The sequence below is a fragment of the Vanellus vanellus genome, assembly GCF_965231255.1.
Source record: "Vanellus vanellus genome assembly, chromosome: 3".
NCBI lineage: Eukaryota > Metazoa > Chordata > Aves > Charadriiformes > Charadriidae > Vanellus > Vanellus vanellus.
In genome coordinates, this window is record NC_138907.1 from 24,045,716 (window position 1) to 24,060,073 (window position 14,358).

At 38.2% G+C, this 14,358-nt stretch overlaps 1 protein-coding gene across 1 annotated transcript in view; it reads right to left on the minus strand.

Annotated features, from left to right (window-relative positions):
• Nucleotides 1-9,278: 9,278 nt before the first annotated feature.
• SPATA17 (spermatogenesis associated 17) overlaps nt 9,279-14,358 on the minus strand; it is a gene marked incomplete at both ends in the record, with an annotated part of 93,912 nt that continues 88,832 nt past the window's right edge. The window contains 1 exon segment of the mRNA XM_082481644.1: nt 9,279-9,359. Coding sequence (XP_082337770.1) covers nt 9,279-9,359 — 81 coding nt within the window.

Here is a 14,358-nt window from a genome sequence, read left to right on the forward strand (position 1 = left end):
GAACAATTTTTTTTTACCCACATTAAGACAAACAGCTTTGTAAAAAACTACCCTTATTTTCCTTGCCAAGTCCTCATCTTTTCTTAAAAAAAGCTATGATGAAAGAATATTTTTTTCTTTCCAGCTTGAATGCCTTCAGCTAGAGTGGCTTTGAAAATCTTTTGCATCTAAACACCTTTACAAGTTTGTCTCTGTCAGTCAGATGTGTGAAGAGTGGAAGCAAAGACCGGTGAGAGGTGAGTGTGTGCTATCAAAATCTGCTGATTTGGGAGCAATCATTACCAAAGAAGAGCCAGACAAGTGGAAGAATATGATAGGAGGCAGAAATAGAGATACCTGAAAAAGTCAGATTTTACACACTTCGCTGCTGGGGATAATATTCTGGGAGAGATATGCAAAAGTTGTAATACTTTGTGAACTCAAAAAAATTGTGTACAAACCCTCACACACATCTGCCTGTACTCAGAGCTTCTAAAAAGCTCCCACAAAAGGGCTATGTTTGCACAATGTGCCTCGTTGCCTTCTTCAGGACAAATGAATAATCCTGCAAGAAACCTTTCCAGCCAGCGGAGATCCTCTCCCAGTCCAGATACGGTGATCTACCAGGTTGCTACTGAGCAGCAAATTACGTACCACATGCTATCCCTAATAAAGCTAAGTGTATGCATGTGGAACTATTGCAGCACTGGGAAGTTCCCAGCTGGCCATAGATTTATAATTTTTTTTCTTTATTATTGTGAGAGAAGTGTAAGTTGGCTAAATATCGATGCAGCAGAAGCACCTTGTCCTTTTAGGTACAATTATACTGGAGGAGGAATCATGCAGTCTTCACTATAAAAATATGATATTTAAAAAGGAGACATGCACTTGGAAATCCTTCGAGCATCTTATCTTGTTATTACACTTGCTATAACATAGGTGCTTTCATCTCAATGAATAGTAGCTGTGAAGAATTAAATAAACAGATGGATATATTTTACAAGAAATTAAATACACCATCGCTGTTTTCACTTTACTAGAATATGCTGGTGCTTAAGCAGAAATGAAATCTTCAGATCAACAGGACCAAATATTCTTATTTTTTAGCAAGAAACATATCTTCTTATAGTAAATGGTCAGATCTCACCATTTGATTATGCATTTGTAAAGTACAAAGTCATCAAAAACCTTTCCTGATTCTTGGTGTTCAGCAACAGCTGTGAGATATATGACCATGAATAGAAATGAATGAGAGCTAAATCATGTGTTAATCATTTCCAGAACTAGGTCACACATAAGCTCTCTCTTGATGCTTACAGACACAGCTGTCTGTCACGGTCATCCTCTTCAACTGTCATTAGACTACAAGTGACGAGTTAACAAGTTGCAGGAGCTGTGGTACCAAGTATCTACATAAAAAGTGGTCTCGGAATTCCTGCCTCCTTAGGAGCAACAGTGAATTTCCAGTTCATTCCTTAACACAGAGATTTGGCTTTGAGTCACCGAGCTGTAGATCAAGAGCAATTGGTCATGAGTGGCTCGCATAAGGTAGGGAGTGACTCGCGCTCTTGCCCAAAATAGTTCTTTCTCTTTCTTTTTCCTGTTTGAAGCCTGGATAAAATGTTCCCACGGCTTCCAGTATATGCCACTGGCTAGATTTCATGGGGAAGATTGTTTCCGTGGTTCTTCCAGTTGCTACTTTCTTTGTTTGTTTCCCCTGGTTCTTAAACCTGTTGTACTGTCTTTTCCTTTTTTAATTAAGTTTTTTTTCCTTTAGATTTGTGCAGCAGTACCAGCGCAGAAAGGTCTCTGATCTGAATAGGGCACGTGAACCCTCTTGTGAAACCACAACAATGTTTATCCTCACAACAGACCTCCCCCAAAAAATGCGATGGGCAGAGAGCTGGACAAGTTTTTAGATATATGGAGTCTAGTGCTCTTCCGTATCTAGTTTAACACTGGAACAACTATGTACTTCAGTGGAGTTGTAGCTGATCATATTGATTATAAATGACTTTGGAAACAGAGCCTAGCAATATGGATAGTTTAAAAATCATCCGGACTAAGGAGGGCTTAGGGATGAAATTTAAGTGTTAGAAAATACAGCTATCATTGACTACATTGATATATTCTGAGATTAAGATATAAGCTGTGCAGACAGACCAACGGTTGCAAAATGCTCTTGTTTATGGCACTGTCATATGCGTGTTCAGGCACCTGGGGAGAAATCAGAAAGGCCTTACTGTTCCAAAGAAATGTTTAGGCGTTGTTTAAAAGCTGCCCTGACTGCTTCAGAACACTCCATTTGCTCTGTTGTCTAGAGCAGAAGACTGCTGGCAAACCAATTCTCGTCTCATCTGCAGATGGCAACCCTTTGTGGTGGGGGAGGTACAGGAACTTAAGAGGGAAAGAAATCTTACACAAATTTCTTAAAGATTTGAGAATTTTATTCCCAATTCATCTTTAACTAGTTTCTGTCAAGGTTTTTTTACTCAGTTATTCGCATAAACTAGAGGTATCCTACATTGCAGGGGAAATGGAAGAAGTGGGAGGAAAAAAGCAAAGATCAAGCACAGAAACAAACCCAAGAGGGTGCACGATTCCTAACAGGTACACGGGAATCTCACCTATCTGGCACACAGCTTTGGAAAACAGGAAAAATGAAGCCAGCAAATGTCTTCTGAAGTAGCGAGAGACTCATGACAGAGGGTGTTTGGTCAGTGTCTGAAACACGGCTGACTATGCATTCTTATTCAAAACTGCTAGGCATGTGTGAGATTATTATTGCTGCAAAACCATAAAGTATGGGCAGCCTGTTCCATATTTTTTACATGCTATGCATATTTTCTCCTCTTAGCAGTGATTCATTGGCCCAGATTTTGGTCAAAATACCAGTGAGAAAAACCAAGAATAATCCTACTCAAGGGAGAGGAGTTACATTAAGGGCACATTAAAAGAAAGTTTAGCACCTGTTTTGCTTATCTATGAGCGATCACAAATTTGCAGCTCAACTCCTTTCTTTCTTTCTTTCCACTTTCTTACCACTGAGTAGCTCAGACTTCTATAAATCTGAAGAAGAGATGATAGACTGGAAGAACAGTTGCCAGTAGAAAATGATCTGGTGGAATCAAACGAAGCATGTGGACAAGGAATCACCACAATACCATTGTTACAAACTTAAAAAGAAAAAGTGAAAAGGAAACTAAACCCGGCCTCACCTTCCTCTCACAGTAGTACGCGAGAAGCATGTCCCTCTTTAAGAACGTTGTGAGGTGAGCGTGCACAGACTGCGATTGCAAGTGCCCCTTATTTGTACCAGGAGCAGAGACACAGAATGTAGAAGATTAGGTTTTTGATGTTGTTGAATATCTTAGCCCGAAACAAAAACAACCTTAACATTCATTAGACGGCACAAAGTAATTAAGGGTAAGAAAGAGGGTTCAGTTTGGGATAATTCTAATCTGGTTTATATGTGTTATTACCTGTTACAATAGTCTAAATTTGCATTTGAGTGTGAGATCATGTCACACATACAATAGCACCAGTGAATGATTTTTTTTTTAACTAGATGTTATACAGGTGGAGTCTCAATGTTTTTTCTTGAAGTGCCTGAGTGATTTATCTCAACAGATTTCTGCACTTAGGAATTTCTTAACCAAAAGATTCTCAAAGGAAGCAGTTTAATGCAAACTCTCAATATGTCACATTTTGGCAGTGATTGCTTAATGCAGCAGTGCACTAATGAATTGCTCCACTGCATCCTCTGATCATGAATATGAATCGGCATACTATAAACTGAACTCAATGTACTGATAAGTGACTGTATCTGATTGTGCCAGCAGCCAGATGATTTTCTCATTAATGAGCTGAACTATTAAAAGATGGAAGAATGCGAAACCAAGCCAGCTTTGCATTGTCTGAGCTTCTTTGCTGACATTTTTCCAGGCCCACCAGAAACCTTTGTCAACTAGCAAAAGAAAAATCACCAAAAAAAAGAAAAATATTTTATGAATGCAGTTGAGACAAATGAAAGCTTCAAGGCTCAAATTCTGTTTCTGATTACATGGATGTGACTCCTTTGAGCTTGTAGTGTTTCTGTTTTAATATGGGGTATCTCAGATTTTAAAATTAAGGAATTATGCGCATCCTCAGCTTTTCAGTCTCTGGTATCCTGAGTACAGGAGCTCGTGGCTGCTAGTAAAAGGCAGAGCTCCTCACCCTTCTAGCAAACTCTATACTGTGCAGAACTTCTAAATTCATTAAATTGAGGACCATGGCTTTATGAAAGGCATTTTGCAAACACACCCTGTGAAGTATCAGTAAACTGTTAGAAATATTTTTTTTTTAATTTTGATGCTTTCAGAGTCTTATTCAATGTCAAACATTGGCATGTCAAACTCCATTATTGTTTACAAGCGTCACCATTTGGCTTTGCAGTTTAAGTGAGGCTACACCTCAGCTGGAGACAACTTCCCCTAACAGTTCTAGACCTCTGCTCCTATAGAAATGTGCAGTGTGGCCTATTTAAAAATAAACGAAATAATAATAATAATAAATAAATAAATAAATAAAGCTGTTGCTTGGAAGCTACAGCATCACCGTTGGACCAGAAAAGTAGAGTAAATCTCTGGTCAACACTATTACAGCAATTCTGCCTCTAGAGGGCATTACAAGCTAAATGTTTTCTCTGACAAGCATTGAGAACATCTTGGATGAGCCCAGAAGACAGTTCGTAAATTACCTAAATTAAGAGATTTTCTGTGTTTCCAACATCAGCTATGTAGGAGTCAAAGAAAATTATTGGACAGGAACACTTAATCCACTGACTAACAGCAGACAGTTTTTGGTAAGGAAAGATGTCACCAGACATTTTCTAATATCCCTGAAACTTCTGATGCTGCCGTATGTTGTGTGCAACTTTTAGCACGTTGCTGTTCCATTTTAATGACTTTGCCTGCATCCTTTTTATGAGTGCTGTGATCCCCACTGGTGGTTAAACCCAAAGATCACTGGTCATCACCATAGATGCTTTGAATCCTTAGCTCCTGGCATGTAGGCCACTCTATGATCCATACAAATTGCTCAGATATCAGTGGACATCAAAGTATTATGTTCCAGGCTTTTTATGCATGAGACAAAGACATGTAAGTGACGTCTCAGAGATATTCTTTTAGTGAGCTGGTATGACAGGTTCTTCCTAGGATTTGATAAGCCTCTTCAGCCACACAGTATGAAAAAACCCAACAATATATTTTTTCCTCTGTACACATGGACTGAATCTGTCCAAATCACAAAAAATATCTGCGTTTCTGTGGCTGAAAAGCAAAGATTGTGCATGTCTTGCTGCATGCTGAAGGGCATATTATTGCAGAAAACAGCAACCAGGTCACTTTGATACAGTTTGGCTATATATGTTTTACTATTCACATTTGTTCAACTACAATTGACTGAAATACATTTAATGGGGCAATTAGAGACATTACATTTCTTTTTCTGAAGACTGATATAAAGCTTCTTATATTTGTCTATTTCTCTGGCAACACAGTGATTCTCTTTGATTTTTAGATACTGCTGTTCGTAGTTTGCTAAATGTCAAGGCCAACTACATTTCTAAGAGGCTACATGTCTTGCAGACTCAACAAGATCCATGAGTCCATTTCAAATTTTCAGTGTACCTCTATCTATACCCATTCTGTGTTGTTAAGATTTTTACTGTGAGACTAGATTGTAACACCCTCTATAAAACAGAAACATCTTCTCTGAAGTGCACGCACTATTTGGTATCGGAATTTTATAAAACAATTTTATTAATAAGAAAAACCTACCGTAAATAAAATATGAAAAATACATTACTCAAAGATGTTACAAAAAGTAATTTGACAATTAAAAGTGATATGGTAAACTATATAAAATAAGAAAGATAAAGAGGGGTAAAGTAAAATCACACAATCAGTGTTTATATTGATAGACTGGTTACATAACGACATCATCAAAATGCTTACTCTCTTGTTCACTCTATTATTGCAGTGAATAAAAATATCAAAATTTTAGCTTTAACTATCCCTAGATAAAATCTGTAAATTTGCTACATGCAAACATTTTGATTTAAACAAGAGAGCAAAACAAAACTTTCTCTGCCAGACAGACACATTCACTTGCTGCCACAGAGGGTTACCAGATGGAAGTGGTAGCCTATCCCATAGTCACAGAAATTAGGTCCACCCCAGGGCTAAAATTTATATTTTATCTCCTTTCCTATATATTACAAAGTGGCTAGCATTCACTTCCAAACTATTTTTTAAATTGTTCCTCTATGTAATAAAAACATACCTGTGTCTCTGGCACTATATTATGTATTCTGAGCTGCTTTTGTAATCGAGGGGGTCCAACATGCTGAAGGTATCCCAAGACTGGGTTCTTAATTATTATTAGCTGGTGGGAGTTTTCTCTGTCAGCCTCATCCGTACATAGAAAAAATGCTGGCGCAGGTTCTCTAGCCCACGCTCGCAAGGGTTCCTGGACTGTGCAGCATCTGGATAGGAATTAAAACTTAAAAAAAAAAAGATCAAGATCCATCTAAAGTTTCAGAGATTGATATGCTATTATGTTTCAAAATATCTTCAACTTAATCCTCTGTTAATCTCTGCATGTCTTTATATGACATTTAAGAGAGTAACGGAAATAATAAAAATCTGCTAAATAATGGAAGAATTGGTAGAGGTCCCACTAGAATAATTATCAAGTGGTTTGTATAAATGTACTGAACGAGTGCTGAATGTATTTAACGAGAAATGGAAGGATTCTGGGATTATAGTGTGGCCACACAAAATAGTTTGGATGTTATATGACCAAGAATGACATACGTTCTATGTGAACTCCCGTTAAAGAACAGTACTGGATTCCCTATGAAATGTAGTTGTCAGAAGAACCTGAAAACCCAAGCCTGGCAGGTAATATGGTTGCTATTTTATCAATTTTGTGGATGTTTATTTGGCTAATAAAATGAACAGACCTGTTTTTGTGTAAGAAGGTTTCTGGGAAGTAGCCAGCTGCTTAGAAATGACAAAGGTTGTTCTGGTTGTGGTGTTGTTTGTTTGTTTGTTTGTTTTTTCTTAAGAGGAGGAAAAGTGTGTATGTATGAAACAATTAAAATTAGAAGTGTTGGTTTTAACCTCCATCTCTGTTCCAGACCCTTAGCTATGAGCACTGCGGCCAGTGCAGTGCTGGTCTGCATGGTAGGCTTTGTTTTGTCCTGGGGTCAGAGATACTGGAAGGAAGAAAGAGAAAGAAAGATTAATCTGATAAAGGCATTGCCATTTCTAATCGGACTGATGGGAAACTGTGGTATGAAGTTAAAGAGGCAACACAGGGTGAATTACTGTGATGAACTACCTTAAAGCTGAAGCAATCAAATAGATAGCTCTCACATATAAAAATTACTGTGGCATCTTTATTCATCGACAGTTTTGCACAAGCGTCTCATGTTCAATCCCTTCCACGAACAACTACAGCACTCTGATACATTTGATCAGATTAAATCTTATCGAGGAAACTCAGCCACTGAGGCAGCTGCTTCTCACTTCTCAGAGGTAATTTCGCATTGCTGTGCAGAAGGATAAACTTTTCAAAGCTTGAAAGTGACAAACTCCAAAAAGTAACACCACCACAGCCCGGTGCCTGCTCTCGTAACCTACTGTAATGGAAATCACAGAATCACAGAATTATCAGATTTGGAAGGGACCTCTAGAGATCATCTAGTCCAACTCCCCTGCTAAAGCAGGATTGCCCAGAGCACATTACTCAGGACTGCATCCAGGCGGGTCTTGAAAATCTCCAGGGAAGGGGACTCCACAACCTCCCTGGGCAGCCTGTGCCAGTGCTCTGTCACCCTCACCGCAAAGAACTGTTTCCGTGTATTTGAACGGAACTTCCTGTGTTCTAACTTGTGCCCATTGCCCCTCGTCCTGTTACTGGGAACCATTGAAAAGAGCCTGGCTCCATCCTCCTTCAACCCACCCTTTAGATACTTGTACGCCATAATAAGGTCTCCCCTCAGCCTTCTCTTCTCCAGGCTAAAGAGTCCCAAATGAAAGTGCTTTTACTCTTGTGTGTGATAGCAGTAAAACTTTTTCACATAGACCCTGCAGAAGTGAGGCTTGTGACTCCTACTTCAGAAAGTATTCATACAAACAGACATCTCATGCAGGTTTTCTGCGGATCTGTAAGGGACAAAAGAACCACATAACAAAATTCAGTAATAAAAACCCTACCACTGAGTAACAGATAAACAGATAGATTTGATTCAAATACAGTCAAATGACATGAAAAGCAAACGCGCTATCCAAGAGAATTCAGGATAAAACTCCTGTAAAAAATCACTCACATAGTTTTAAGGATTAGCTTATGATTTGCTCTTAAGAAATGCTGAAGTCTTCCCATGATGCTGAAGTCTTTGAGTATTTTGAAGGTAACGGGCTCTGAAGATACTCAATGTGTTGCAGGATTGCATGCCAGTGAACACAGCAAACGAATATCAGTTTTGTATAATCAAATGTGTTCTTCCTTGCCAAGCATCACTTGATTATGGACCCACATATCAATCTCCTTAACACGGGACTAGGAGTAAACAAACAGCTATTGGTAAGGAAAATTAAGGGGATATAGAAAAACTGATCTAATAATAAGGCGTATATGTTGTTAGAACCTTTTTTTTTTTTTTCCAACACTGATGTTATATCACCTACAGAAGAGCTAAAAGGATTTAAAATAGTATCTTCCATGTAAATAGCCTATCCTGCCCTTCTGAAGAGATAGATCACTATCCAAAAAGAATATATACAAACACTGAAAATGTTGAACAACAATGAACCAGATACAGTTATAGTTGAGAGAAAAAAAAAAACAACAGATGTAACTTTTAAACATTGTTTCTTATTTTAGTGTTAACCTCACTTACGAATTTGTAACAAATACAATGTGATTCCAAGTCTTTTACTTGATTACTCTGGTTTTCTATCCTAAAGGATTTACATTAAATAAATTACAGCATTTACAGAAATCATTTTCCTAAGATAATACTTTTTTTGGCAAAACCACAACAATTTTTTTTTAATAAATCTTGGAAGCTGTATTGCTTAAAGACCAAACAAAATCAATTAACACTACTTCAGACATAGTATACATCACTTTACAGAAAGAGTACTTTATGGGACAATCAGTCAACACACTGCTGTGCATTTGCTGAAATACATTTATTGATTACTTATCAGGTGCCTTATATTGCGTGGTTTACAGGGCAATTACACTATTTGCCCAGCTCTGGAATAAGTTTTTCCAAACTTTTCGAAGAGAAGAATTGATGGTAACACTGTTTGGAAGTCCTAAAGAAATAAGAGAGACACAAAAAAGTGTTAAGTTTGACTTTCATGGTTTTACCTTTTCTTTTTTTTAAGGTATTTTAGAGCTCTAAACATTGTCTTTTAGTTACATTTCATTATAGGAGTTAGAATGTAAATTATGCAAAAGAATGCATATGAAATGTACATTATATGTACATTACATGTACATTACTTTGAAGAGCACAAGATTCATTGATTTAATTGCAAGTAAATATGTATTTCAAACTCTAAGTAACTATAGGCACTGCAAAAAGTCCCTGCTCCAAAACTCAGTTTTTATAGTCTTTTGCAAATCATGGTATACAAAATTATATTCTCCTCCCTGGCAACCAAGTAGGTTAAAGACAGCAAGATGTCCTTGCGATATTTTGACTTTTCTACCTTAGTTAACATTAAAACATGGATATTGAACCAGCTCCATAAGAAATGGCCAGAAAAAGAGAATATATATTAAATAAGTATCAGCGGCAACTAATTGATTAGGAATTCTGGTAGAAAAAGTACAAGCAGGGTGATTCCTGAACACTTTTTTTCCAGGAAAAGTTCTTGGTTATTACATTCATTTTTTTTAAAATGCAAATGCTTACAAATCTAAATTGATTAAGAGAAATGCAAGTGAACCTGTGCCTTAAGAGTACAATGTAAATACAGCCAACAAACAAGAAAGTAAAACAACCTAAGTATTCTAAACAGTATTTTGATTTAGCTTCTTACTAATAAACGCTCATGGCAAATGATAAGCAAGTCTATGGTGTTTAAGATCAAGGTTTTAAAGCATTCTTAATCAAATTATTTTCTTTGACTCTGAAATACTGGCAATAGTATCAGCAACACAAAATACTCGTTTTGCATTAAAATTGTTTTCCCTTTCCGAAAGTAACATGCCACAGATGAATTATCAGCTTTCCAGGATCTGATGATTAATTTTTAAGAAAGAAGTTGATCCGGACACTTTCTACTGTTTTCTATTGTCAACATGATGCTCTGTGAAAGTGCATGCCAACGCAATGTCTTCATAAAATATCTGAGGCCATGAGTGAATGAAAGCTAAAATCTTTACCATTTCAACACATTACACAAGTTGAAAGGTTTGGTTTTCTCTCAAAAACAGAATGAAAACTTTTCTTTTTTTTTTTCTGAAAATGACAAGAAGCGGAATTATCATTCCCTGTATAATTTAGATTTAGCTGCTTCACAGACTGCAGTTCAGCTGAATCTCCATAAACAGCCAGAGCAACTATGACTTCTGGTAAGCTTCATGCAAGCACTGACATGGCCCACCTGAGTTTCAACCGCACTGTGTATTGCCGAACTGTGTCCATATTATTTCTTACATCTCGTACCTATAGTTACTTGGTATGATTTCTCCAACAGTGTAGTCCATATATCTTAAAATAGCAAGACGTATACATTCAAAATGAAATATACTCCCTGCGTGGTGAGAAAGTGAGTACTGCCCCTTTCTTAACTGTTCACAAGATTTAATTTGTAATGTTGCTTTATGCCTTGTACTGCTCAATTTCTTATGCAACAGCCTATTTGCATATTTCCGTATTATACCTTAAGAGTGGCACAGTATTTTAATTTTCATTTCGTGTTTGGCATCACCAGCACCTTCTTACTGCAGGAAAAATTGTCCATATAATTATTATAATAAATATTATTATAACTCCAGCATAACAGCAAATAATTTCCTTCTAAAGTGAAGCTACTTATGTTTATTTCAGTAAATTCACCGCGCTAATATTGTTCACGGGAACGGAAAAAAAGCCAGCTCTAGTTGCCGAGAAAGCAAACAGATAATACAGCCATAATTTAGGATTAACAGCAATTCCGAGCAGAATACAGTATCCTGTATTTTGAAAATAGGAAGTATATTTTTAATTTACGTGCAGGACAGTTAGGTGCGGTTTAACAAAAAAAGCAGCGAACTTGGGGTAAGACGGGGAAACCAGTAAAAGGTGTACACCTCCCACATCAGGATAAAATCAGGAATGGGAAGTCTGAGCATTGAAGAAGTCTTCATTTGCTGGAGCAGACGGCTTTTGCTATTAGGATGCCTGGCCAAACAAAAACAATTGGCTGCCAAAATTAGCTCCTTGGGACGATTTAGGAGCCTTTGAAGTGAACAGTTTTTTGAGCTGGAACTAAGCCCAGGGCCAGCTTCAAATTCAAATCAAAATGACAAAGAGGAAATTTTCTGTGCCACACGCCCCCTCGGTGTAAGATTACTTTGGGTTGGCAGCTGTACTGTTTATCTTGTTATTTAAAGCTATTTCACTAGATACTCACAACTGAGCATTTAAACAACTGGCTCCGATTATGACGACAGCAGTTGTGTTTGACCACCTTTAGGAAACATCACGCAGTCTGATGGATAAATAAAAGTGTTGCTGGCTTTACAGTTAGACTAATTAAAGAAATTTAGAATGTGTACTGGATAAATGATGCACAGTATGCACATAAAATATAAATACCTTTCTAGGAAAAGAACCCCATCCATTTCTGTGTTTGAAGATCTAGATTTTAATCAGGTTTCGACAGCGTGAGAAAGTAATGCCTGAAAATACCACTTGGCCTTGCAAGGTCTACCTCACAGCGCTGAAGACAGTCTATTCCACTGTATCATTGTAGGACCGTAAAGGGAAAGGAATTGGGAGCCAGGTTCTCTTGTCTAACTAATTTGATGGTCAAATGCAGCTTCAGTGGCGAACTGCAATGCACTGCTGGTTGACTCTGGTGGACTGCCAGGATCACCCTGAGTTTAAGCTGATTGCTACGTAGCGTAGAAGTTATGAAGTTACGTAGATAATCCTTTTGAAGCTGCAAGAACAGAAGTTGTGAGTGGAGAAAAACAGGCTTCTTCAAAATTATTTTCACGGTCAGTCCCTCATTGTTGGTAGCTGCAATAAATTGCCTTACAAATATGGATTCCCACATATTGGTGAGGTTGACCCTACAGTTTTGCAGTCTCGGGATCATAGGAGCATGGAGCTGAGCTTTATGGAATTTTTGCACAATGCATTCTTAAATCATGCCATATAATTCTCAGCATCTGCAATTCTCAGGACCAAGACCTATTTTTAAATTCCCAAAGGACGTTAAGATAAGACTTCCTTTTTAAACTTGCCAAGCTTTGACTCCTTTCACTCTAGTAAACTGTAAGTGACTCGAGTCCAACTGACAGAGCTTAACAAGACCTATGGACCCTTTCAATATATTTGACTACTTGACTGTCGTGTCATCAGTTCTAAACAGAACTCATCAGTTCTAAACAGTGGAGCCAAAACAGGAAACACCAAGCCACCAAAGATTTGTCTCAATCAGCACACTCCGATGTCATCAATTAGACTTGCCAAATGCTCACATAGTTTATCTTTGAAATGTTAATATTAAAGCAAATTCTAAAGAGATTTCACATCTGAGTATGCAGACGTACAACTGTAGGTAACTTCTGTTAAGAACCAATGGCAGAAGGAACAACTGAAAAGCGGGCACAGCTGCTAGAATCCTAATTCTATGCTACTGAAAAGTAAAAACAGGGAACAAACTTCACTTTTCTTTAGCCTGAAATCAACATCCACAGGTACGCATCAAGACTTTGGAGGACGCAATGGGAAATTCTGCACAAACGTCCAGGCAGCAGTTATGTCCTTTAGGGTATGTTTAGGGTAAGCCCACTGAGCAATCTTGCTTTCCCCACGAGGCTGTTCATGTGCACACCTCCTTTGAAAACCAGGCAGCACTGCCGAGTGCCGCTGTACAGCCACAGTCCACAACCCGCTCTGTCTAATACTAAGGGCTCATATTTAAGTATTCCCTATGATCCTAACGCTTCGAATAGTAAAATTAGGGTTTTAAATTGAGCTGTCACAGTGAGCCTCCTGACCTACTAATAGCCACGGAGGGGTCTAACAAGGACGCAAACCAGAAATGGCAAGCTCTTATAGAAGGAAAACGTTGATCCAGCTAACTTTTATTCTTAGCAAATTTATCAATACTGGTTAACAATACTTCCAACTAGTACAGGGCCTCCTGACATGACAAAATGAGTGTAGCAACCCATTCTGTCAATACAACACAAATGTCATTTCAAGTGCTCAAAACCCACTAAGCTACCCTAAAAAAGATTGATTTATCTGCTCCAACGTTTCTTTGGGGCAAACTTTTCTCACAACTGAAACCAATTAGTGGGCCTGGCACTTGTAGTGCAGAATGTAGGTCAGCATCAAGTAATAAAAAAGTATTGACTTTTCTCTGTCTGTAAGCAGCATGAAAGGGGTGCCGTGGCCTTGTCGTATATGAAAAGAGCTCCATTAATTTCACTTATTTCAACCAGTGCTGTCAAATACTAATGCTTCTATTGCACTTTTCACACAAAGTACATTGACACCGATCCTGGCCCCAGCGAAACAAGTTTACAATATTTCAGTCGGTGAAAGGGGTACTATAATTTTTAATTCCCCGTTGTACATTTAGGCTCTTTAAGCAGCACTGCTCAGAAGACCTATTGAGAGAGATGAGCTGGGACATTAATAATGGCTACACGCTTCTTCCCATGGGCAACAGAACCTATTTCTTGGGCATAGCTTCAACAGCTAATTAGCCATAAAGTTCAGGACACAGTTGTTTGGCGTAACTCTGGTTTTGTGGCTGGTGGGCACAGACTGCCAATTTTGCTTTCCGCTGTGGAGAAATATCCAAAAACGAGGAGTAGGTCTTCTGTGACTTAAGGCTATAAAATTGAAAAGCTAATGTGTTAACCAATTGGGTCAACTAGCCCCTTCAAAGAGGGGATAATAACAAAAGCCTGGATGGTGCCTCAGGGAGTGGATCTCGTTGTGTCGCGCAGAGGTATTGACTTCCAGGGCGAAGCGTGCCTAATCCGAGTTCCCTGCGCTACACTGGACAAGTGACCACTGCTGTGACTAAGGGGGTAGAATTACACCTTTCCCTATTCAGCTTGCCAGCGCAATGCGGA